Source organism: Mytilus californianus, unplaced genomic scaffold (assembly GCF_021869535.1).
Source record: "Mytilus californianus isolate M0D057914Y unplaced genomic scaffold, xbMytCali1.0.p SCAF_14, whole genome shotgun sequence".
Lineage (NCBI taxonomy): Eukaryota > Metazoa > Mollusca > Bivalvia > Mytilida > Mytilidae > Mytilus > Mytilus californianus.
Genome location: NW_026262626.1, coordinates 3,478,364 through 3,506,348, shown reverse-complemented (window position 1 = coordinate 3,506,348; position 27,985 = coordinate 3,478,364). Strand labels below are relative to the sequence as shown.

At 31.2% G+C, this 27,985-nt stretch overlaps 1 protein-coding gene across 3 annotated transcripts; it reads right to left on the bottom strand.

The window, feature by feature from the left end:
• On the bottom strand, nt 1-27,979 carry LOC127724027 (solute carrier family 35 member F2-like). Of its 3 annotated transcripts, none has more exons than XR_007992297.1 (10): nt 27,896-27,979; nt 20,609-20,779; nt 16,516-16,622; nt 14,151-14,344; nt 10,614-10,779; nt 7,851-8,007; nt 6,616-6,671; nt 5,137-5,291; nt 1,414-4,189; nt 1-1,253 (listed from the first exon to the last, which is right to left on the bottom strand). XR_007992297.1 is itself a non-coding variant. In XM_052230777.1 (9 exons), exons 2-9 carry the CDS (start codon nt 20,776-20,778, stop codon nt 4,043-4,045), a joined length of 1,152 nt encoding a protein of 383 aa, XP_052086737.1. In that variant the 5' UTR covers nt 20,779; nt 27,896-27,979; the 3' UTR covers nt 1-4,042. The 3 variants fall into 3 exon arrangements, 1 of the variants encoding a protein (XP_052086737.1); XR_007992298.1 differs by having other exon boundaries at nt 2,973-4,189; XM_052230777.1 differs by having other exon boundaries at nt 1-4,189.
• Between the last annotated feature and the right edge of the window lie 6 nt (nt 27,980-27,985).

Genomic DNA, 27,985 nt, shown 5'->3' with positions numbered 1-27,985 from the left:
TTAAAGAAGGAATGTTTTATTCAATATATTTCAACATTATGTAAAAAAAAAAATAACTAGATTAAAGCAAAATTGTTACAAGCAAACATTAACAACTAGCAATTTCAATGAACAAGTTTTCTTATCATTTACTTTACAAAAATATCACAAAGATTATATTATAGCACATTCTTGCTTTGAAATCTCCATTCAGATAGTGTAAAGTCAGAAATTGTTGCGAAAAATGCTACAATATCAGGTTGGCAATGATAAAAACTTGCATTCATAATTTCAGTAGTGATTTTATTTCACAAAATTTTTGCAATCACATTTATTAGACCTCACAATAATCAGTGATTCTCAATAATAAATGCACTCCATAATTTCTAAATTTACAGTACACTACAGAGTTATTTGTACTAATATTGACTAACTGTTAAGTGGAAAATGTATGTGAAAGGATTATTTTCGTTAATTATTATTATAATTAAAAGAAAAAAAATTATGAAATTACACATACATTAATTTTTGAATTTACAGACTATGATACTTGTTACTATATCATATTATATATTATTCCTTAATATATTTAATCAAAACAAAATCATTCACAAATAATAAAATTATCAAAGGTACAAGAGTTATATACATGTAAGTGTTATAAATCAACTAATTTAACTACTGTCAATTCAGAAATTCTTGCTTGCTTTTATTGTGATTTTCATTAATTATTTGCGATATTAAGAAATGTATCAAAATTTTAATTTCAGTTTTTTAGCAATAATGACAACTTTGTAAAATTCTGAATTAACAGTATACACCAGATATGATTTAAAGAGATTGAACTCCTCTCACAGAACAGTTTTATTGGTTTTATATTCATCTTCCTTATTCAAATGTGGTAAAGACTGAACATTGTGTATACAATATACATGCTAGTTTTTCACACTTAGATTAGAAATTTGGTTAGAAAAAATTTGACAGTTAACTTTCATTTTGCATGTTAAAAATACATCTGTAGAAAACTGTCCAATGCATATTAAAAATACATCTGTAGAAAACTGTCCAATGCATATTAAAAAATACATTGATAAAAAACTGTCCAATGCATACTAAAAATACATCAGTAGAAAACTCCAATGCATATTAATGAAAGAACAGAGTTCCAATGTCCCCCGTGTTGCACATATTTTATATTTCCAAGGGCATAACTCTTTAAAAAAAGTCGATCTTCCACCATTATAGAACTTGTCCGAGATATTGCTGATATTAACCTACAGTATAAGTTTTATAAAAATCTGGCAAGAATTGTACCAGTGAGAGCGCTAACGAGGCCATTTTCCATAAATTTAATATTTCCAAGGGGCATAACTCTTTAAAAAAAGTCGATCAGCCACCATGATAAAACTTGTCCGAGATATTGCTGATATTGACCTATAGTATAAGTTTTATAAAAATCTGGCAAGAATTGTACCCGTGAGAGCGCTAACGAGGCCATTTTCCATAAATTTAATATTTCCAAGGAGCATAACTCTTTTGAAAAAAAGTCCATCAGCCACCATGATAGAACTTGTCTGAGATATTGGTGATATTAACCTATAGTATAAGTTTTATAAAGATCGGGCAAGAATTGTACCAGTGAGAGCGCTAACAAGACGGGACAGCAGACGGACATTAGTTCCATGTCCCCCGCAACGCGTTACGTGGGGAACAAAAATACGTTGGTAGAAAATCAAATGCATATTAAAAATACATGGGTACAAAACTGTCCAATGTATATTAAAAATACATAAGTAGAAAACTCATAGGCGGATCCAGGGGGGCCCTGGTCCCCCCTTTTGTGGAAAAAATTTGGTCGATTATATAGGGAATCGCTGAGCATGACTGGAGCGGGCCCCCTCTTTTGGCAGTCAGATGGCCCCCCTTATAAAAAGTTCTGGATCTGCAACTGAAACTGTCCAATGCATGTGTAGAAAACTGTCCAATGCATATTAAAAATATATCCAGGATAAAAACTGTTGGATTTTTACTCTTTGCAGTTACAGTTAGAATGTCTTCCAAGTCTAGGTCATCACAGAGTTAGATTTCATAAGGAATTGGATATTTCCTGCAAGACTCTTTTGAGATTCTAGGATAGATATGATTTATTTCAGCATAACTGAATCCAAAGTTTTCTGAACATAGTTTACAATTATTAGTCTTATTTATAATATAATATATATATAAAAGCAGAAGCACACAAAAGCAGAATATAGTAGAAATTCAGATATCTTTCTTTTCACATTAACCTGGCCCCTGGTCCATAATAAATGTATAATGAAATAAACTATTGGATTTAAAAAATAAACATAATTTACCTTAAAATAGCAAAAAATAGTATAATTGCAATATTAAGCTAAAAAAGTTGTCAAATGTTGCCAAGCTAGCTTGAGAACATATTTTTATACAGGAATGTATACATCAATATATAAATAACACATAGCTGAGAGGGTGATAGAGCAGATTGTTACCCTTGAGAAAACAGTGTCAACTGAGGCAAAGCCAAGGTTGACAATGTCTTTTCGAGGGGTAACAATCTGCTCTATCACCGTCTCAGATATGTGTTATTTAATTTATTAAACTGACTGTTCTGTTATTACTGTCTATCAAATTTCAAATTCAAAGTAATATAAACTATGAAGTCTTGTACATAACAATCATTCTTATTTATTAAAAGGCTCAAAAAAACGTCCCCATGAAGGGGAATAGAGTATTCGCCATGGGATAGAGTAAATTGTCTCCCTTGTATTAACAGATCAAAATCTGGCATTTTGACATGAAGTATGATAATACATTATAGTCTTATGTATAACATAGTTATAAAAACAATAAAAGAACAGAGTTCCAATGTCCCCCGCGTTGCACATATTTTATATTTCCAAGGGAAATAACTCTTTTAAAAAAGTTGACCGGCCACCATTATAGAACTTGTCGGAAATATTGCTGATATTAACCTATAGTATAAGTTTTATAAAAATCTGGCAAGAATTGTACCCGTGAGAGTGCTAACGAGGCCATTTTCCATAAATTTAATATTTCTAAGGGGCATAACTCTTTAAAAAAAAGTCGATCCGCCACCATGATAGAACTTGTCCGAGATATTGCTGATATTAAATTATAGTATAAGTTTTATAAAAATCTGGCAAGAATTGTACCCGTGAGAGCGCTAACAAGCAGGGATGGACAGACGGACTAGAAAATTTATTGTACAATGCCGTCTGTCATAAGTGCATTCTACCAGAAATACCGGTATTTAACTTATCACTTCTTGCTTCTTATTATCTATTGATATACTGCTTTATGTATGCTTAATAAATACAGCAACAGGTCATTGATCATATTATATCATAATATGAGCTGTGTCACATAGAAATCGACCATTTGCATGTGCACATATAAATGTACATATATGAGACTTTGATTGATTTTTGAACATTCAAATACGAAATAAAAGATGAATTTTGGTTTGTTTGGTAAGGTTCTTATATCAACTCAATTTTCATGCAGTTACAGACTTTGCATAAACATTTTTTAAACCCAAAATTAATTAACAGATGTATTGATATTCATTTGCATAAGGTCGATTTCTATCGGACACAGCTCATATTATGAATGAATATTACAAGAAATTTTTGAAACATAGATTAATAAAGAATCTAAAATTTCTTCAGAAAAATCGCCTGCAAATTATGAAATATTTCATAATATTAAAAATATTCTCACTTCCATGTATTCCATAACAACAATTTGCTTTTAATTTTTCAAGTATTCTGTACCAAGTGTTAAAGCATCAACATTATATCACTAAAATACTTTGTATTAATAAGACAGAAAAAATAAAATATGACTGTTTAAACAATTTACCCTATTTGTATAACATTTTTAATCATTCATGACTCTTTGGGCCAAATGGCAGTTATTATGTTTGATCATCTTTCAAAAACTGTTATACAGCACTCAGTATTGTGACTTTTTTGTTAATTAGTAAACATACAAAATTGACTATAATATAAGAATAATAATATCACTGTGTAACTGGTTCCTTGTTTGTCATAACAGGTTCCTTGTTTGTTTTATCTGGTTCTTCAATCTTTCTTTCTGGTTCCTTTGTGGCATAAATAGCAACTCCTAGTAAAACTACCACAAATGATCCAAAATATAAACCATGGAACTGAAGCAGAAAAATAAATGATTAAATGTTGATTTTAAATAAATATTAATTAAAGCTTGTTTAAAAGTAACAAAATAGAAATTAAAATTACCAATAAATTTGAAATGATGTGATATTTGTGCTTATATAAGAGTGTGTCATCAATTACTCTTTTCAAGTGTGAGGTTATAAAAAATTGACCACAAGAATGACTTGGATATATAAATATTGGTGTCTGGATTTCTCCCATTTGGCAGCAAAACCTATGTTGAAGGTGTATCCATTTTGCTGTTTAAGATATACAGGCAGTATTGGAGGTTAAATTCCAGGCCTTTTTTGGAGAGTGCCATACTCTCTGCTTGCCAAACTCTTTGAGAAGTCTGTAGGTATCCTGTTGCAAGGAAAAATTGTTCATCAATATACAACATAACTTCTTTTTCTAGTGAGTACAAATTACAGAAAAAGATTGCAGCATATACAAATGTAATTGATTGTTCAATTGATTCTTGTCCTGAAAAGGTTTAAAATATTTGCCACTAAACATTAAGCAAACAATCAATTTTACAAAATAAATCATCTTTATCTGGCTTAGATCTTTTATGAGACAAGTTTCCCAAAGTTTCAGTCTAAAATTACATAAGATACCAGTTACTTGAAATTTTAACACCAAAGGGAAAATTCTCAGATTATATGTATAAAAATGTTCAAAGACTCAATTTGTTAACAGATTTGGCATAGAAAATTAAAGATTTTTTTAGTCTTACTGTTACCTTTCAGCTTTAAGGCACTAACCAGAGCTTTGTTTATATGTATAAGAAGAAACTTTAGTTCATGCTGCAGACTCAAGAAACATCCACTGCAAAACATATTATTCAACAACTATTGCAAGTTGATTTAACTACATTTCATCCCAATAACCCATAAAGTGCTAATATTACATGTAAGTCTCTCTGACCCAATGACCTTACCTGATATTTAAAAAGGAACAGTCCAAGGAGCAATGTATAGAAGTCTGCAGTTAGGAGTGATATGTTGACTGTTGTAGCACTGGTCTGTTGTATAACTATAGTCATACATGTATACAAGGCAAACTGACATATAGTAAATCCAACAAAACATATAACTGAAAAATACCAAAAGAAATTATTATTATATTATTACAGTAAAATCTTTCTGTATAAAATGAAGCAAAACATTTTCTGTAACTGGAAACACAATCTTTAATCATGTGTAAATGACGGCAGATCTTTGATAATTTTTGTTTAATTTATTCAAAACATTTTCAGACGATTTAGAGCTTGACATTTTGTATTGTGAGTGTATGCAGATGTCTTATGGTTATATGTGTCTCTTGGTTTGCTGTTTCCTGTACGTATACCACATGTCTATTATTCATATTTTATATCAGAACACACAAAGGATATTCTGAAGTATTTAAACCTTTGTAAATAGAATACTTGTCTGATCTGAAGAAAAGTCTTTTATTTAACTCTTTCCATAGAAAAACATTAAGAAACACAAAATTAAAGATTGATTTGTCCACTTGTTCTAAAGAAATGTTGTTGTTGATGAAGAAAATCACTTTTAATAAATCATATCTATAGTGTTATTTTGGTTTTTCTAGCACTGATTTGAAACCTCTGCTGGTAAACTGTATGTCCCTGACGGTATCATCAGCTCTGAACAGTTAGTGTTTCTATATTGACATGATTTATAACATACTGTCTTAAATTCTACTTTGATAAATTTAGAAATTATTCAGAAACTAAGGTTTCAACTCCCCCAGGCAAAGTTGACCGAGAAAATTTTGACTATTCTTTTCGGGCCCTGTTTGGTCATATAGCTCCTGATTTAATTGGGTATTTATACATCTTTCAATTCTTTTAGCTTGAAGGTAAATCCACAAGTGCTTAGGGCGAACCCAAATTCATAAAGTATTATTTTCATTTTATGGCTTGAAAATAATGTCTAGTATTTTCAGATAATAAACTGAAAATAAAGCAAACTGCATATAAAAATATGAAGAAAGACTTGGGGGAGATAGATTTAGTATTTTCTAATATGTCTATTAAAGAGGATGGTACACAGTTTTTTTTTTTTATCATCGCTTAAGTAAATGCTTGAAGAGTAAAATAATGGAATTGTGTGAAACCAAAATTTTTATTGAGATTGACCCCAACTCTGAAAAGGAATATATAACTGAATTAACCCGGTAGCAATCTAAGATGGGACAGTAGTGTAACAATCCAACAACAAAAACAGTTGAATATCACTAGCATTGTTTTGAAAAGTGGTGGATTGAAATTTTCTATGTGCTTTCTGGCATTGGAATGTCATAAGTTTTAACCAAATTTTTTTCATCTTTTCTAGTACAAAGTTAAAGGAACAACATATTCTGGTTTGGAGATGATTTTTTTAAAATACTGATTAAAAATATAAATAATTACCAATTTCTGCTGAATAAAAATTCACACTTTCAACTTCATGCCTTTCAAATACTGCACTACAATATTAAATGAAGGTCATTATTTGGCACATAAGATATACTATTCACTTGTCTAAACTCAAATGATCAATTTATGTTGAGTTATACAATGTCCTAGAAAAATGTGTATCATATGAATATCATGCTGTATGTCTAGACATAAAGTTTAAATAATTGCTTAAACAAAATATAGTTCAGAAGTGAAAATGGACATTTTTTGTACAAATATAAAGTTCCAAATTGCATAATTATTTTAAGTTCTGAACAAAAATTACATCTAGTAAACAATTTGAAAGATGAAAAGACTCATTTAGCTTAGATAAAACTTATTGCAAAATGAAAGATATTGTTGCCTTAATTTACTTAAAAGAAATATCGGATTCATCAAACACCTTTGTACAAAACATCTTGTAGCCAAATATATTTATGTCTAAAGGACTTCTTGCATTACATGCAAACTTTGAAAACTGCAAGAATTCTTTCTCTTTATTTTATTATTGATATTTAGATATGAGTGAATTAATTTTATGGCCTTACCCAAAAAAATATTTTTCTACAAGACGTTTTATACAAACATGTAAAGTGAATCAAATATTCCTCTTGAGAATAGGTCGTCATCATAAGCTATTCATTACAAACTGGTGATCAATCGATTATTTGATGTCTTTAATTTAGTGTATAATGTTGGCTTGCTTTAGGTATTGAAATAAAAAAAAAGTTTATTATGAAATTGAAAACTTTCAATTTTTATCAAAAATCTAACATTTGGGATCTTCTGCAAAAAATCCTTGAGTAGATAGTACCCTCAAATATTTTCAAGTATACAATTTGTTTAGAAAACTGTTTGACAAATAGACATTAAGTACTTTTATAATTATTACCTGAATCTCATCTTCACAGACTCGTAAACAAAATTTAAGCGTTGGTGGTTAACAAATCTACCTTTCAGGTGGTTTTACTATAAAAAAAAAGATGAGCTACCCTTTACTAATTTGGGGATTGAGACAGAATGTATATGTTTTAGATGTGTGAGCATGCCAAAATTAAGCATTGATAGCTCACTGTTTTTTTCATCAACTTAACCTAGATTACTTGAAGATAATTAAAAACTCATCGATTCAAATTTTAATTACCCCGAATATTTTATTAAAACTAAAATTCAGTGATATGCATTTAAATTCTGTGACATGAACTTACAACTGGACTCCATTTATAAAACTTCCAAACAATCCAAGCATAGCCAGAAACTCTGTTCTATCAAAGTTTTTCACAACATATTCTTCTGCCACATTTGACACTCCATATAAAAAAGCACCACACACACAAAAAATATCACCAAGAACCTTGTCGGAAGCTGAAATTAGAACTTCAGATTAAAATTTTAAAAAAGTAATACAAATTGGCTTTTGTAGTTCAAAATCTAATAAATGAATTATAATTTTACCTTACTTTTTGTTGTTGAATAATCAAATATTGGTACATCTACATCTACGACATAGTGATGTCGTCACTCGAAAAGGGTACTTTGACCCATAATAGGTACACAATATCATTGGCTTAATTTTAGCTTTTTTTCTGTGCATTATCAGAAACCCACTAGAATTTCTTGTTTTGATAATTGAAGATTATAATACACTAATGAAAATGATTAAAAATGTCTCCCTTAATGTAAATATTGCCTTTTTTTCTTCTTTGAAAGTTAAAGAATTATCTCTCAGTAACCCAAAACAATTCAAATTGTCTCCCTTTATATACAAAAATATACTTATACTGATGTCAGTTGTGCACATATACATCATAATATGTTCAGGAAAAGTTATTTAAAATTAAGTTTCATAACAAGAAATGTCAATAAAACTATTTAAAACTATTTGTATAAAATAAAATTCTTAAACACAAAAACAAATTATTGAAATAGGTAAGTTAGTCCAAAGATATAAATTAAGAAAATACAACAAAAATAATGTTTCAACAGTCATCAACAAATCTGCATGTTGTATCTCCAGGAATAACCAAAATTTTTTGCAGTAGTCCAAAATGCTTTATGATAAAATTGTCTTTACATGGAAAGAAAGCATTTTAAGGATTTCTGCAAAAAATTGTGGTCATACCTTGCATACTTGCACATGAATATGTATATTATAGATATATAGATTTCACCACTGCAACAAGTGTATTAGGATATTTCTCCCTCGAGACAGTTAAATTTTAATATTTAAAACGTGAGGCTTGCCGAGCTTTTTAAATAATTAAAATTTAACTGTTGAGAGTGGAGAAATATTGTAATCACTGTTTCTCTTATGATTTTTATCCTTCCTTTTCAAAGATTTGCAGAAAATTGTGTTCATTATATGTAACGTCATCAGGCATGGTCGCTTTTTTTCATGACGTCACAATAGGAAATTCAGAAGAAACCAAGAAAATTTGACGTCATAAAAAGTAAAATCACAAAAATACTGAACTCCGAGGAAAATTCAATCGGAAAGTCCCTAATCACATGGCAAAATCAAATGACAAAACACATCAAACGAATGGACAACAACTGTCATATTCCTGACTTGGTACAGGCATTTTCAAATGTAGAAAATGGTGGATTGAACCTGGTTTTATAGCGCTAAACCTCTCACTTGTACGACAGTCTTATCAAATTTCGTTATATTTACAACGATGCGTGAACAAAACAGACATTATAAATAAAATAGTCAAAATATGGGTACAGCAGTCATCACTGTGTTACAATATCAAAACAAACAAATATTTACAAAAAAAGCACAAAAGCATCTATCAAATTAAGACCCACATTCATTGCTTCGCGTGTCTGACGTCATTAAATTTCGACCAATCATTTGCCGAGAAGTTATTTCACTAGTGTTGAGAACAATGTTTTCACAATCGGTTGGGATGAATCAATGCTTATCCATTGGGTCTCTAACTTAAACTATTGTGTTGATGTCTTTTCAAAATTAAATAAAATTGAGAATGGAAATGGGGAATGTGTCAAAGAGACAACGACCCGACCATAGAGCAGACAACAGCCGAAGGCCACCAATGGGTCTTCAATGCAGCAAGAAACTCCCGCACCCGGAGGCGTCCTTCAGCTGGCCCCTAAACAAATATGTATACTTGTTCAGTGATAATGGACGTCATACTAAACTCCAAATTATACACAGGAAACTAAAATTAAAATGATGCAAGACTAACAAAGGCCAGAGGCTCCTGACTTGGGACAGGCACAAACATGCGGTGGGGTTAAACATGTTTTTTGAGATCTCAACCCTCCCCCTATACCTCTAGCCAATGTAGTAAAAACAAATGCACAACAGTATGCACAGTAAAACTCAGTATAAGAGAAGTCCGAGTCCGATGTCAGAATAGGAAAGCCTTTTCTTAATTTTCAAAATTTTGTCAGAAATCAACTTTTAATGTTTGAATCACTGTTTACATTGTACAGATTGAAAATATATTATTGATGTTGAATAAATACAACATGACATGCAGTTTTGTGAGTTAAAACATGTATTTTAATATTTTAGAGGATAATTTTTTTATTCAGGTAAATTAATCAATGAGTGATGGATTTCTCTTATAGAAATTTAATGGTTCCAGTTAATAAACTACACAGAGATCAATAGCTATTGTATTTATTCAATGGGACAATAGAGCTGACAAAAGTTTAAATAGATTGACTAATAGGAGATGAATCTGGGGAAAAGTTTCATTTGGTTTGCAATAATAATATTGCTTCAACCAATGAAATTTTTCAAAGTATGTTACATCATGGCAAATCCTATTGATCCTGAAAAAAAGTTGTTGGAATAGAAACTAAAAGACAACAGTGTCAGATCCTGGCTAAGCCTAGAAACAGGATTTTGATGATTATCTCTCTTATGAATAAGATCCAGGAAAGATTATTGTTTTATTGATTTCATTTAAAGGCAATACATTTTACCAGAATTATACCTCCATCAGTATCTTTATTATTCCCTGTTAATGAATCTGTTAAAACAAGTGCTATCAGTCCTAGGAAACATGTCACCACACCGACACCATTCACAAAGTGGTATCTCACACGCAACACAAAATACGACAACAACAGTACAGTAACAATACTAAAACAGTCCAACAGCTGAAATATATATATCAAAAAGTACAGAGTTTATCTCCTATATTTCATAAAGTGTATCCTAGGAATTAAAAGTAATGGAGCAGTTAGGACTTCTATACAATCATTTATTAAATATGGTCAACTTCAGAAAAAGTATCTAGTCAGCTGATTGCAGTTGATTATCATCATATGAACAAATGTTATTACATTATGTTGAAATGTAACAGTTAAGGTACTGTGAATTCAGAAATTATTGTGTGCGATTTTTGAAGAATGCAAAATGTAAGATTAATTATTGCGATTTCAGGAAATGCTGCATACAGATATATGTATCAGACATCGGAATACAAGTTTTTATTATTGTGATACCCATAGAAGTATCATTGGCCTTAATGAAACCCTCCCAAAAATTTATGAATTCACAGAACTGTGAATTCAGAAATTTTTTTGCCAAACATATGGCAAAAATCAATAAAATTCGTAAGGGTTCCGCGGAACCTAGTGTCTCGCCTACTTCTGCTGTTTATCACAGGCTCAACAAAAATGAGGAAAAAAATTAATAAAAATATTCCTCTCTATACTATCTTTTGATTGTAAGTAGCTTCTGTCCAAGTTTGGTAAAAATCCAGGATAGTTTATGAATCTAATAAATGTTTTAAATAAAAACTTAAACTGTTATGTAATGTTAACTGGAAGAAAAACTAAGTCCATTTATAAGTAAAATACGGAAAAAATGGAAAAATATTTTAACAAAATTTCCTTTTAGATACTAGCTTTTAATCATAAACAAGCTTCTGTCCAAGTTTGGTACAAATCCAGGATAGTTTAAGAAAGTTGTTAAAATTTTAAAAACTTTAACCACAGAGTGAATGTAATGTTAACTGGCAGAAAAACTAAGTCCATTTATAAGTAAAATACGGAAAAAATGGAATATTTTTTTACAAAATTTACTTCTGGATACTATCTTATGATCACAAACAAGCTTCTTTCCAAGTTTGGTACAAATCCAGGATAGTTTAAGAAAGTTATTAAAATTTCAAAAACTTTAACCACAGAGTGAATGTAATGTTTCCTGGCAGAAAAACTAAGTCCATTTATAAGTAAAATACGGAAAAAATGGAATTTTTTTTTTACAAAATTTACTTCTGGATACTATCTTATGATCACAAACAAGCTTCTGTCCAAGTTTGGTACAAATCCAGGATAGTTTAAGAAAGTTATTAAAATTTCAAAAACTTTAACCACAGAGTGAATGTAATGTTTCCTGGCAGAAAAACTAAGTCCATTTATAAGTAAAATAGGGAAAAAATGGAATTTTTTTTTTACAAAATTTACTTTTGAATATTATCTTATGATCATAAACAAGCTTCTGTCCAAGTTTGGTAGAAATCCAGGATAGTTTAAGAAAGTTATTAAAATTTCAAAAACTTTAACCACAGAGTGAATATTTGTGGACGCCGCCGACGACAACGACGACGACGACGACGACGACGCCGACGGAATGTAGGATCGCTATGTCTCGCTTTTTCGACAAAAGTCGAAGGCTCGACAAAAATCAATTTAGATTTTTCTTGTATTCTTTTGAATTAGGGTGTCATCAACTTAGATTCACTTAAGTTCAACCTGAGCAATTTTGCTTTTAACACCTGATATTTAGGTAAGCGGAGAGAAAGTCACAGATCAAAGTCACAGGACAGAAAGTCACAAACTCGATAGGACAAAAAGTCACAGGACAAAAATTCACAAATAATTTGCTTATAATTTATTGAATATTTAAGAGAAATTTCTTGAAATAATTTCTTTTTATTACATATATTCATTTTACAGTTTAGGAAATTGTTCATAAAATAGAAAATGAAAGGATATGGAGTAAATGTACATGGGACAAAATCGCACACAATACATAGAAAACATAGAAAATTATCAATGAACAGGGCTTTTATTCCTGTTCTCCATAAATGAATATTAATTGTGAAAAGGATATATTTCTTGGCACCATGAAGCCATTTAAGTACCAAGCAACTTTAACAAATTTTTCTCTTAACAGTTATTTGATCAGTATTGATTTTTTTTAAAATAAATTTTGTTTCCAAAGTTGCTTTACTGGTGCAGTACCAGTTACTGTCAGAAATTCACAGTTTTTCTCGAATTATTTTGAACAGGAACTACTGATGGAAATATTCTTTTAACACAAAAAGGGTTATCAAAAGTTAGATCAAAGACCATAGACTAGGACTTTATGCCAATTTTTGCATGAAATTTCATAGATACAAGGACCAGTTACCGTCACTTACGAATCTAGTTCCTAAATCATAGAAATGACATATTAATTAGAAAATTATTGTTACATTTTTCAGTTTTAGGGCAAACAGAGATGGAGGTTTGTCAAATGAACCAACAATATTGTCATTCTGTCCGTGAATTATGAATATCTCGGACTTTCGATCAATCTGAACTTATCTCGAATTTATTTCACCTGAAATTAAAGTTACACTGCATTGAAGTGTATCATAGAAATTGATTCTAAAATTAAGAAACCTTTTTTATTCTTTTGAAGAAAATTTTATGTCCAAAGTAAGCTTTGCTATTACTTTATCTAAAAACGGTCAGTTTTCTAAAGTCTAATGTCCCTGAACACGTATCCTCCCAAGGCATGGTAAAAGAAAAAAAAATTCAAGATTTCTAAGAGATGATTGATCAAACAAAACCAAGTTTTTAAAAATAAAATAAGAGTATTTTTATAAAAATAATAGCAGTATGCCGTATTTATGCAACACATCCGTTATTGCATAAAATGCAAGGTGACAGTAGCTGGTAACTGATGGTAACTGGTCCTTGACCAGTATATATAATAGTTCGTGAAAAATACAAAAATGTTTTAAAAAATAAGTATTTTCTTATTCAAAGAAAAATAATCTCAAAACTGAATTGTGACCTTTTGTCACATGACTTTTTGTCCTACATATTTACACAGGCAGTATACATGAGTAGTTGCACTAATGTTCACAAATACTACAACTCATGCAATATCTGTTACTGTATATGGCAAACTTAAACTGATAAGAACAATCGATTTATATTCTGATAATGTTCATTTTCATTATAGAGGAATAATACCACTAACATTGGGTTATAACCTACAGATATATTAAGGTCTTATATAGTATATGAATGCTGTAAATTCAGAATTTATTGCATGCATTTATTATTGAGATTTTTAAAGAAAGGATGAAAATACGGGGTTAATTATTGCGATTTAAAAAATATTTCTTACAGTTATATGTATGAACATAAGAATGGGAGTTCTTATTACTGCAATATTCACCCAGTCGCATTATTCACATAAGTTAAAACCTTGCAATAATTTCTGAATTTACAGTATATTACATTACCTGAACACTGGTAACAGTTGTATAGGAATACGCTTTAACGACTAGATAATTAGCCTCAACATCAGCCAATGAAATGAAGAAATACTTCCATCCTGAGGTCTTCAGAATGTATCCTAAAGATCTATCACCACGGCGACAAGCAAGGCTTACAGTAAATATCAGACATAATAATACATAATTCAGAAAAGACTGGGCTGAAAATAGATACAAAAATAGCTTTAAGTTCAACAGCTCTGGTTCTGATTAAGACGGAAAAAAAACAAGATATCAAAATTGTATCTTTTCACTGTTTTCAATTTGTGATTTTATTTTAACATGATATTTTAAGAGAGTTAATTGCATTATTTGGGCCAAAATGTAAAATGCTATGTTGTTTTATTATAAGTTTCAATTTGAACATCAGCTAAATCAATTATAAGCTAAAGGGGTCTATGTGGCCGACTGGTCTGAGCAGTACATCTACAGTGCTCACTAGTCAACACTGAGGTTGTGAGTTTAAACTCAGTTTCTGCCAGATTCCTTTGACTCTCATGTTAATCGATCAAGATTGCCAGTCTTCCTGAAGGTGGGTGGTTTCTTTGGGTACTCCCGCAATCGCCACCAAAAACAGCTGGTTGCTATGATTTACATTTGTAGCCAAGTGTTCTCAAAGTGGTGTTAAAAACCAACAGTTGATCAATCAATCGGCTATTAAAAAACTCATAAAAATTCCATGCTTATTAAAACATTCTGTCATTTAGTTGCTTTATCAGTAGAAGTAAAAAGTCAACAATGAGTCAAGACATCTGGAATTCTTTTTTGGAAATTTTCTTCAATGTTTACCAATTAAACAAAAAACCTGTACAACACTACATGTTTTTAAGGAAATGCCTGTTAAAATCTGAAACAACTCACAACTCACAAGTACATGAGGAGTTTTAATTTTTTGCAACCTTTCTTTAGTGTAACACTTTCTTATATAAAGACTTCAATTTTCAATTGATCTTCATGACATCATATTAGTTAATCCAAAAATCCAAATCAGTACCCACATTAATGAAATAAGCTGGTGTGACACGACTGCAATAATATTATACTTAGCAAACCCCAATGTTTGCCAACTTTCAACTAAAATAAATTTCTTATAAATCATTTTGAAATTTTGATATTTCTATATTTATAAAAAATGCTCCGCTGGGCGCAGCTTCATACGACAGAAGAGGTCGAACCCTGAACAGTTGGGGCAAGAATGGACACAACATTCAAGCTTGAAACAGCACTGAATTTGGATTGTGATTAAATATTTGACACAGCATAGGTTTCTGACACAGAATGAATGTGGTCTAAGAACTTAAATTTTTTAATTTACCTATTCAAACCATATCATTATTATTTGCTTTTATATATAAATCAGAAATAACTAATTTAAAATGGAAAATTTTAAAGAAAAAAAAATTCCCTCCCCCAAATTTTTTGAGTCCCCTTATGATTCATCATCCCCAAACTCAATCCCAGCCTTCCCTTTGTGGTATGGTACCTTGCAGTACAATTTCAGAGAGATCCATACATTTGAACACAAGTTATTGTCTGGAAACTAGAAAAATGCTTATTTTTCGCCCCTTATTCCTAAACGTTTAGGGCAATTACCTGCAAACTCAATTCCAGCTTTCCCTTTGTGATATGGAACCTTGTAGTACAATTTCAGAAAGATCCATACACTTACACACAAGTTATTATCATAAAACTAGAAAAATGCTTGTTTTTTGCCCCTTTTTTGGCCCCTAATTCCTAAAATTTTGAGGCAATTACCCCCAAAATCAATCCCAGCATTCCTTTTGTGGTATGGAACCTTGTGGTACAATGTCAGAGAGATCCATACACTAACACACAAGTTATGTCTGGAAGTTACAAAAATGCTTATTTTGGCCCCTTTTTCCTTAACTGTTGGTACCATAACCCCCAAAATCAATCCCAACCTTCCTTTTGTTGTATGGAACCTTATGGTAAAATTTCATAGAGATCCATTCACTTAAACTAAAGTTAGAGTGCGAAAACCAATGTGTCTTCGGACGACGACGACGCCAACGTCATACCAATATACGACCACAAAATTTTTTTGCAGTTGTATAAAAACAAGTTTATTATTCCTATCTGTCCATAAATGATTTCATATGACAAATCCAGCTTATTCTAATTTTTCAAATGCTAATTTCTTACAAGGAGCACATAATCCTATATTAATTTTTCACTAATTGTGGAGTATAATAAATTATTTGCTTATTTGTGAAAGTTATTTTGACTTTCAGAAGCAAATGTTCCTTTACCATCCTGACCAAGTGTAAATGATGAGTCTCATTTTTCATAGAAGAACAATATCATGACCAACCTGTGGGTGTATGAACACCTTTACGAGACAACAGTCCACTTGTCACAGCTGTTCCACATAATAACAAGGAAATAAATTGTCCAAGTAATACACATTTCCAAAAATATCTGAAAAATAAAAAAATATTACAAATTTAGTTCCTAATATTTATTACAAATATGTTGGTAAATAAACATAAGTGTAGATACTTTGATAGAGTGTTAATCATGTATACTTTAATATTCAATATGGTATAGTTTTTAAAAATCCTGTTGATTTCTGTGAAAATATAAGACGAGAACTGTTTGTGAGGAAAATATTCAGAATTTTGTGAAATAAATAATACCAATGCATGTAGTAGGCTATGCATGAATGGCGATATATTTGTGAATAACTTTAGCAGCCTGTACATAATTCACTAAAAACAAATACCACTTACATGCATTACCCATACTTTTGATAATATACACATAAATCGATATACATGTAAATGATTCAAAGTTTTTTTCCTGATTAAATGACTGTTTTCACTTTTATAATAACCAGCATTCTGAGAGTATTGCATGGCAATACATAGTCCCCTACCGGTTAAAAATTCATTGTACTGTAACAAATGCTAACTTGTTCTATTACTTGTCATGGTGTTAACTTTATAACAAATACTAAGTCAATATCTTCAAGCATGATAAAAAAAGTGTGGAAAACTGATTATTTAAGTGAATTTTCTATGTCCAATAAACATAACTCTGCACAAAATCATCAGACCGGAACAAAATTCGAACTTGATCTGTTACTTGTCATGATAAAACTATATACCAATTATCAAATAAATTTTTTCAAGCATGATGAAAATAAAATGCTCCGCAGGGCGCAGCTTGATACGACCGCAGAGGTCGAACCCTGAACAGTTGGGGCAAGTATGGACACAACATTCAAGCTTGATACAGCTTTGCATTTGGATTGTGATTAAATATTTGACACAGCATAGGTTTCTGACACAGAATGAATGTGGTCTAAGAACTTAAAAATTTTAAATTGGACATTCACCTATTATGGTCCAATATCCAAAATCTAAATACATGGTTAGATTCAGCATATCAAAGAACCCCAAGAATTCAATTTTTGATAAAATCAAACAAAGTTTAATTTTGGACCCTTTTGACCTCAATGTGGACAAAGTTGATAACGCAGCCCAAAAATCAAAAATCTAAATACATGGTTAGATTCAGCATATCAAAGAACCCCATATATTCAATTTTTGTTGAAATCAAACAAAGTTTAATTTTGGACCCCGATTTGGACCAACTTGAAAACTGGGCCCATAATCAAAAATCTAAATACATGTTTAGATTCAGCATATCAAAGAACCCTAAGAATTCAATTTTTGTTAAAATCAAACTAAGTTTAATTTTGGACCCTTTGGACCTTAATGTAGACCAATTTGAAAACGGAACCAAAAATTAAGAATCTAAATACATGGTTAGATTCGGCATATCAAAGAACCCCAAGAATTCAATTTTTGATGAAATCAAACAAAGTTTAATTTTGGACCCTTTTGACCTCAATGTGGACAAAGTTGATAACGCAGCCCAAAAATCAAAAATCTAAATACATGGTTAGATTCAGCATATCAAAGAACCCCATATATTCAATTTTTGTTGAAATCAAACAAAGTTTAATTTTGGACCCCGATTTGGACCAACTTGAAAACTGGGCCCATAATCAAAAATCTAAATACATGTTTAGATTCAGCATATCAAAGAACCCTAAGAATTCAATTTTTGTTAAAATCAAACTAAGTTTAATTTTGGACCCTTTGGACCATAATGTAGACCAATTTGAAAACGGAACCAAAAATTAAGAATCTAAATACATGGTTAGATTCGGCATATCAAAGAACCCCAATAATTCAATTTTTGATGAAATCAAACAAAGTTTAATTTTGGACCCTTTGGACCTCAATGTGGACCAATTTAAAAACGGGCCCCAAAATCCAAAAACTAAATACACGGTTAGATTCAGCATATTAAAGAAACCCAAGAATTAAAGAATAAAACCCCATTGAAATTGGTCAAGAAATAAGCAATTTATACGAAGTATCTTCTTTTGCACAATACTGTGCAATTAAATATTTCTTGCTATTGCTATATACTGTACAATTGACAATTTCTTGCTATTGCGCAATATTGTGCTATTGGATATTTCTTGCTATTGCGCAATACTGTGCAATTGAAGATTTCTTGCTATTGCGCAATACTGTGCAATTGAAGATTTCTTGCTATTGTGCAATACTGCGCAATTGAAAATTTCTTGCTATTGCACAATACTTATTATATAATAATTTACACATCCTGTTTGGTGTGTATCTCCTACCATATCATTATTACATGTATTTGCTTTTAAATATAAATCAGAAATAACCAACTTAAAATGGAAAATTTTAAAAGAAAAAAAAAAGGAAAAAAAAAAAAATCCCCCCCCCAAATTTTTTGAACCCCCTTATGATTCATCACCCCCAAACTCAATCCCAGCCTTCCCTTTGTGGAATGGTACCTTGCAGTACAAAATCTGAGAGATCCATACACTTGAACACAAGTTATTGTCTGGAAACTAGAAAAATGTGTTTTTTTGCCCCTTTTTGGCCCCAAATTCCTAAACGTTTAGGGCAATTACCCCCAAACTCAAACCCAGCTTTTCCTTTGTGATATGGAACCTTGTAGTACAATTTCAGAAAGATCCATACACTTACACACAAGTTATTGTCCTGAAACTAGAAAAATGCTTGTTTTTTGCCCCTTTTTTGCCCCTAATTCCTAAAATATTGAGGCAATTACCCCCATCATCAATCCCAGCCTTCCCTTTGTGGTATGGTACCTTGCAGTACAATTTCAGAGAGATCCATACACTTGAACACAAGTTATTGTCTGGAAACTAGAAAAATGCTTATTTTTGGCCCCTTTTTGGCCCCCAATTCCTAAACGTTTCGGCATTTACCCCCAAACTCAATTCCAGCTTTCCCTTTGTGATATGGAACCTTGTAGTACAATTTCAGAAAGATCCATACACTTACACACAAGTTATTGTTATGAAACTAGAAAAATGCTTGTTTTTTGCCCCTTTTTTGGCCCCTAATTCCTAAAATTTTGAGGCAATTACCCCCAAAATCAATCCCAGCATTCCTTTTGTGATATGGAACCTTGTGGTACAATGTCAGAGTGATCCATACACTAACACACAAGTTATGTCTTGAAGTTACAAAAATGCTTATTTTTGGCCCCTTTTTGGCCCCTAATTCCTTTACTGTTGGTACCATAACCCCCAAAATCAATCCCAACCTTCCTTTTGTGGTATTGAACCTTGTGGTAAAATTTCATAGAGATCCATTTACTTAAACTAAAGTTAGAGTGCGAAAACCAATGTGTCTTCGGACGACGCCGGACGACGACGACGACGACGACGACGTCATACCAATATACGACCACAAAAATTTTTTTGCGGTCGTATAAAAAGTGAGAAAAAATGATTTTTTGAGTGAGTTTTCTAAGTCCAAGAACCGTAACTATGCCCAAAATCATCAGACCCGAACAAAACAATACACCAAATATCAAATTGATTTGTGTGGAAAACTGATTTGCTGGACAGACAGACAGACAGACAGACAGAGTGCAAACCTAAAGTCACCTTCAACTTCGTCGGTAGGGGACTAATAAACAGGTGCTAAATAGCTTATTTTTCATCATGGTAATTAAAATCTTCTCATGAATATGTTTGAAGAATTTGGTGTTGAAGGTGATCCTTGCTAGTCTCTGTTAAATCTATGAATACAGTGTGACCTGTATGCAATAAATATGCTTTTGCCATTTGTTACAGAAATTCTATAGATATAAAAGATACCGGTAATCAAGAAAAGTTATCAGTGTTACATATAAAGGGAGATAACCCATGCAAATCTATCTTTACTTAAATTGCTATGCAGTATAGGTTTTGCTTGTTGTTGAAGGCTGTACCTATAGTTTCTAACTCCTTGGTCATTTGGTCTCTGGAGAAGAGTTGTCTCATTGGCAATCATACCACATCTTCTTATTTTTACATTGAATTATTTAACAGCACATACTTTGTTAATAGAATACTTTTTATCTTTATGTAGACAAAAGTATAAACTTGTGAACACAGATTTTGCTTCTTGGAGTCTGGATCATTAATTGATATTTCTGAAGCACCAATTGTGAGCTCATGATGCGGAAGAAGAGGTTCTGTATCTGTTTCCTGAACATCACTGGACATTCTGAAATATGACAGGAAAGCACAAGTAATTTCAGAAATATTATAAAGTCATTTTAGTTCAAAAATTTGTTCTTCAGATTGGCTTATTCAATAAATTGGACATGAGACAAAAAATTTAAAAAAATGAACAGTAACCTTCTGCAATAAAAATAAAAAATATGTTATAATCATAGTTTTTTGTGTGTCTCTCACAAATATATGCTATGTAAAATGAAATATGTAAACACTCATATACTGTAAATTCAGAAATTATTGCATGCATTTATTATTGTGATTTTTGTAGAACGTAAAAAAATGTGACATCAATTATTGCGATTTCAAGAAAATCTGCATACAGATATTTGTATCAGATATGAAAATGCAAGTTCTAATCACCAAGTCACATTATTCGCATTAATAAAAACCTAGCAATAATTTCTGAATTTACAGTAATTACTTTTTTTAACAAAATAAATGATGGTACTTTTTAATGATAATGGTCTAAGAAAGTATATGCATAATTGCCAATCTTTAAATAACAACAAAACAATACAGTAACTCAGTGGTAAGACTTGTACAAGTAAATGTATTTCCTACTTTGTACTGGTAGTCTGGTAACTAAAATTTTGAGGCAGAGTTATTTCCCTTAGTCATCTAGGTTGTATTTGAATACTACAGGATATAAGTAGGAAAGTAATATTTTCTTCTACATATATTCTTGCATTTCTTGACTAATTGCTCTAATAAAGTGTTAAGTTGTCTTTATAATTGATGAATCATGCATGTAATGCTAAAGGCTAAAGGCTTTTGATTGATCTTGAACTTAAAGTGAGATATGATTTCTTTTCTTTACTATTTACAGATGAAGAACAGCAATTAAAACCTTGCTCCATTGTTTTTTTTATGTGTTACTTAGGAATTTTGTGTAATGGCTAATGCAACTTCCAGAACCACAGATTTCATCATTGCTTTAGGGTGGTTAAGTCTTGAATATTGCTTTATCATTTGGTTTCAGTGTAAACGTTAACGGTGCACAAGGTTGTCTGTCCTTACAGCTTCTTCCCCCATTTGTCATCAGTATATATATGTAAATAATGTAACAGGTTGGGGAAAATCGTCATAAATGGTTACTGTCCCATTCTATGTGTACATTACACCCAAAATAAGGGTCCGGAAACGGTCATATTTGCCAGTCATGTCCTAAACTGAAAGTATTTGTCCTAAATGAGTAATTGGGGTTTAGGACAAATTTCACATTTTTTAACAGAAATAATTTCGGTCATTTCATTGACTCAATGTTTTAAATCAGATTTCTTAATCGCCATTTTGCACTTGTGATCACTTGTTTTTGTTTATAATCCCTTTCCTGTAATAAAACTGCCACTCCAGTATAGTTTGATAATCCTGAGGGCCCTCCTAATACATTTGTAACTATATCAATGCCTCCGGGAAACATTGGCTAATGATCACTAATTACTTTTTACCTGAGTTTTTAATTCACACCTGACATTGACCACAAGCTCAGAATAATATCTTAAAGAAATTAAAATTCCTTGACAAGTGTATTCATTATTTAATTACTTTTCAGCAAAGACAATCATCAATTCTGATTTAAAATTAAACCTTAATTTTATCTATTAGTAGAAAAAAGTATTTTTTTCACGAGTAACACACATGCTTTATTTACTATGTAATACGCATGCGTGAAGTTGTCTTCAGCAAATTAAATATTTAATCGTAAAATGCAAATTGATTTCATGCTAAAGTAAACGAATGCAACTATTAACTGTTATATTCAAACACTTTTACAGGTAATAAAATTAAAAAGCCGGTGATTTCCTGTCAATTTGATAAACAAAACGAATCCCGGAAATGAATCCGGAATTTCCGTACTTTAATATTATCGTTCACTTCCGGTTTTAATTTTGTCAAATCGAAAGAAACGGTAGCAATGTCTGAGAAATTGACCATTTTGAGTCATTAAAATCATTTCTATTTTAAACTGTTGCATTCCCTAAACTGTTCTTGAAGGTTTTTAGAAAAATGGTAAGAAATTTACTTGTTGTAAATGCGATGAAACACATGACAGCAATTCAAGTTCGTTGATGCTATGAATCTAGTTTGACATCGACATTGATGACGACAAAATTATTTGAAAAGGGGCACCAACTTTTCAATCATCTAAAAATGACCGAAATTGTGTGAAAAAATTTCCGGATCCTTGACCCAAAATCATGTACAAATATGCCTCTGTATATTTGTCTTTGCTCATTTTAGTAATTGTATTTTGTAAATGTCAGCTGATATCATTCCTGTATTGGAATTTACACTAATAAAATTATTTTATTTGATTTGATTTGTACATTTTGTATCAACTTACAATGTGATAAAAAAAATCATAAGATTTTGTATTTCATCATAAAAGCTGTCATGGTGCAAACATTTATGTATATGGCAACATTTCTCCTTTAAAAAGTCACCCTAGTTGAAATGATCAATCACTGAATACAAAGAAAATGACCTCCAAAAATCCTACTTTTTGAAGATGTATAAATAAAGAACTTGTCCAGATGATATTTCAGTCATGGTGTCTTTGGGCGAAATGTTGTCATTTACCTGAATGTTTGCCTCATGACAGCAAATATCTTGAAATTCAAATTTCAAACTTTTATTACTGAAAATTGATACATGTACCAGAGTATGTATGGGAAAACCCATAAATGGGGATAATACTCATTTAAGGGCATACAATACAGCTTTGATCCCACAGTGATCTTTTTAAGAAAATTGGCATACAATCTATTTTTCACCTAGTCAATTCAAATATGTAATAAAAAATATACCTTTATGTGCTACTTTAAGAGATAAATGGGGTCAAAATTTTATACATTTACTCAAAATTTCAGTTTTTTTGACATTTCTATCCTTTGGATAGACATGCCTAACTTTTTTGTTTCAAAAGATAAACAAAAGCGGATTTTTGTAAAAACATTTAGAAAATCTTCTTTACATAAGTATATGCTCTAAATTTGTATAAAATTTCTTTGGAAATATTTAATTTTTATCAAAGTTTCATGATTTTAGAAAAAAAAACATCATTTTTGCTGTATATTTATCTAACTTAAAAAGTTTCCATCAGTGACTTTTTCATAAAAATTGGTACAAATGATCTTCATACATAATCAAACCTAATGTCATTTTAAAATAGAGGGGTCCATGAACTCGTTTTAAAGTTAAATCAGTCTGAATGATAAAAATCAGTCGAAAAATGCATCTTTACCCGATATGTCACAGTTTGTCGTCGCATAAATAACATTTTCATTAGCAACATCATTACCTCCCCTGTAACTGTATCTTATGCCCTTAATGCCCTTCGCCAACCTGTGTGAACAAGAAAGAGTGATAGATTTCATCCTGCTTGCAAGAAAGCAGATAGCTATTCCTGGTAAATTAAGAACAAGTAATGTGTGTTATTTAAAATTACCAAAATTTGCATATTTTCTTTGTTTTAAATCTGAGTTGGGTCTTCATTTCTGTTCAGAATTTTTATCCATTATTTATATTTATTGCCCATTTTCCCTATGCTTTATTTTAAATAGTCCTTTCTTTTCATTGTTTTGCCCATTTTGCCTAGTTTTCTCTAAATTCTCTTTTCATTTTGCCAAGTCTCTTCTGACAAGTTCAACTATTTGATACTTTAGTTGTCCCAATCACTCTTTATGGAAGTGAAGTATTGGGTGTAAGCGAAGTGTTCAAAGATTCAGATCCATTTGAACATTTACATATAAAATAATAAAATGCTCCGCAGGGCGCAGCTTGATACGACCGCAGAGGTTGAACCCTGAACAGTTGGGGCAAGTATGGACACAACATTCAAGCTTGATACAGCTCTGAATTTGGATTGTGATTAAATATTTGACACAGCATAGGTTTCTGACACAGAATGAATGTGGTCTAAGAACTTAAAAATTTTAAATTTGACATTCACCTATTATGGTCCAATATCCAAAATCTAAATACATGGTTAGATTCAGCATATCAAAGAACCCCAAGAATTCAATTTTTGATGAAATCAAACAAAGTTTAATTTTGGACCCTTTTGACCTCAATGCGGACAAAGTTGATAATGGGGCCCAAAAATCAAAAATCTAAATACATGGTTAGATTCAGCATATCAAAGAACCCCATATATTCAATTTTTGTTGAAATCGAACAAAGTTTAATTTTGGACCCCGATTTGGACCAACTTGAGAACTGGGCCCATAATCAAAAATCTAAATACATGTTTAGATTCAGCATATCAAAGAACCCTAAGAATTCAATTTTTGTTAAAATCAAACTTAGTTTTATTTTGGACCCTTTGGACCTTAATGTAGACCAATTTGAAAACGGAACCAAAAATTAAGAATCTAAATACACGGTTATATTCGGCATATCAAAGAACCCCAATAATTCAAGTTTTGATGAAATCAAACAAAGTTTAATTTTGGACCCTTTGGACCTCAATGTGGACCAATTTAAAAACGGGGCCCAAAATCCAAAAACTTAATACACGGTTAGATTCAGCATATTAAAGAACCCCAAGAATTCAAGAATAAAATCCCATTGAAATTGGTCAAGAAATAAGCAATTTATACGAAGTATCTTCTTTTGCACAATACTGTGCAATTGAATATTTCTTGCTATTGCCCAATACTGCACAATTGACAATTTCTTGATATTTCGCAATATTGTGCTATTGGATATTTCTTGCTATTGCGCAATATTGTGCAATTGAAGATTTCTTGCTATTGCGCAATACTGTGCAATTGAAGATTTCTTGCTATTGTGCAATACTGTTCAATTGAAAATTTTTTGCTATTGCACAATACTTATTATATAATAATTTACACATCCTGTTTGGTGTGTATCTCCTACCATATCATTATTATTTGCTTTTAAATATAAATCAGAAATAACCAACTTAAAATGGAAAATTTTAAAAGAAAAAAAAAAGGAAAAAAAGAAAAAAAAGGAGAAAAAAAAAAATCTCCCCCCCAAATTTTTTGAACCCCCTTATGATTCATCACCCCCAAACTCAATCCCAGCCTTCCCTTTGTGGTATGGTACCTTGCAGTACAATTCCAGAGAGATCCATACACTTGAACACAACTTATTGTCTGGAAACTAGAAAAATGTGTTTTTTTGGCCCCTTTTTGGCCCTCAATTCCTGAACATTTCGGGCAATTACCCCCAAACTCAATTCCAGCTTTCCCTTTGTGATATGGAACCTTGTAGTACAATTTCAGAAATATCCAAACACTTACACACAAGTTATTGTCATGAAACTAGAAAAATGCTTGTTTTTTGCCCCTTTTTTGGCCCCTAATTCCTAAACTTTTGAGGCAATTACCCCCAAAATCAATCCCAGCATTCCCTGTGTGATATGGAACCTTGTGGTACAATTTCAGAGAGATCCATACACTTGAACACAAGTTATTGTCTGGAAACTAGAAAAATGCTTATTTTTGGCCCCTTTTTGGCCCCTTATTCCTAAACGTTTCGGGCAATTACCCCCAAACTCAATTCCAGCTTTCCCTTTGTGATATGGAACCTTGTAGTACAATTTCAGAAAGATCCATACGTTTTAACACAAGTTATTGTCATGAAATTAGAAAAATGCTTGTTTTTTGCCCCTTTTTTGGCCCCTAATTCCTAATATTTTGAGGCAATTACCCCCAAAATCAATCCCAGCATTCCCTTTGTGATATGGAACCTTGTGGTACAATGTCAGAGAGATCCATACACTAACACACAAGTTATGTCTGAAAGTTACAAAAATGCTTATTTTTGGCCCCTAATTCCTTAACTGTTTTTACCATAACCCACAAAATCAATCCCCACCTTCCTTTTGTAGTATTGAACCTTATGGTAAAATTTCAAAGAGATCCATTCACCTAAACTAAAGTTAGAGTGCGAAAACCAATGTGTCTTCGGACGACGCAGGATGACGCCGGACAACGACGACGACGCCAACGTCATACCAATATACGAATTTATTAAAGAAATTTTAGGGGTACAGTGCAAAACAACAAATGTAGCTTGTCTAGCTTAGACAAACAGAACCCCTTTGTACTTAAATTTCAGCTTTCAGCTATAAAATTTCTAAACCACATTGTGAACTCACCTAATTCTTTAGTCTACAACATATATAATAATGTAGAGAAAACAAGTAAATGGGTTAACATTGTAAAAGACTGGTTAAATAAATTAGGTTTTGGCCATCTTACTTTTGATACTATTAATTTAAAATATTACATAAATACTATCCAACAAAGAATCTTTGACCAGGCATATCAAATTATGAATTGTTCTATCCATAAATGTGAAAAGTTAATTTTTTTTTGTAAGACTAAAAAAATTGGAAAAAGGCCCCCGTATATTGATATATGTAAATTCAAAACTGACAGATCAGTTTTCAGTAAACTTAAACTCAGTGCCCATTCCCTAGCAATTGAAAGGGGGTGTTATACCAACATCGAAAGATTAGTAAACGCATTTGCTTATCCTGTAATAGACAAGAAATTGAGGATGAATACCATTTCTTCTCAGCGTGTCCATGCTATATATCATTGAGGGACACCTATATACAAAATATTAATAAAAATCTTAATTTCAATTTTATTAAATTTCAGTCAGATTATAACACTGAGGCTTTATTATGACCGCACTTTTAAATAGCAGTCTGCCAGTCATTATAAAAATGACCATAAAGTATATTAATGATTGTTTTTTATTGAGAACATCTGTATAACTCATATTTCTTTTATTAAATATGTATCCTAATTTTTTTTTTTATACATGAAGTGTTAAATAACTGTCGATACACACATATTTATGGTCTTTTTTTTTTCCCCTGTGAATACCCCCGTCACTCTAATATAATTATAGTCAATTTAATTGTCAGTTTATTGTCTCAATACTGTATGCCATGACCATTTAATGTAAATGTGTTTGTGCTAATAAATATTGTCTATTGTCTATTGACTATTGTAATTGTAAACCCCATCCAATATCGTATCCGTAAATAACAGAAAGCATTGTTTACAATCGTATGCGTAGGATACATTGTAATTAAAATTTAATCAACCTTTAGTACCTTTTATCAGTGATTAACTAAGAAATACAACGTTCTATTTCAACTGATCATTTCTGTGACTAGCTGTCTCTGTGACCTTGTTTTCTACTT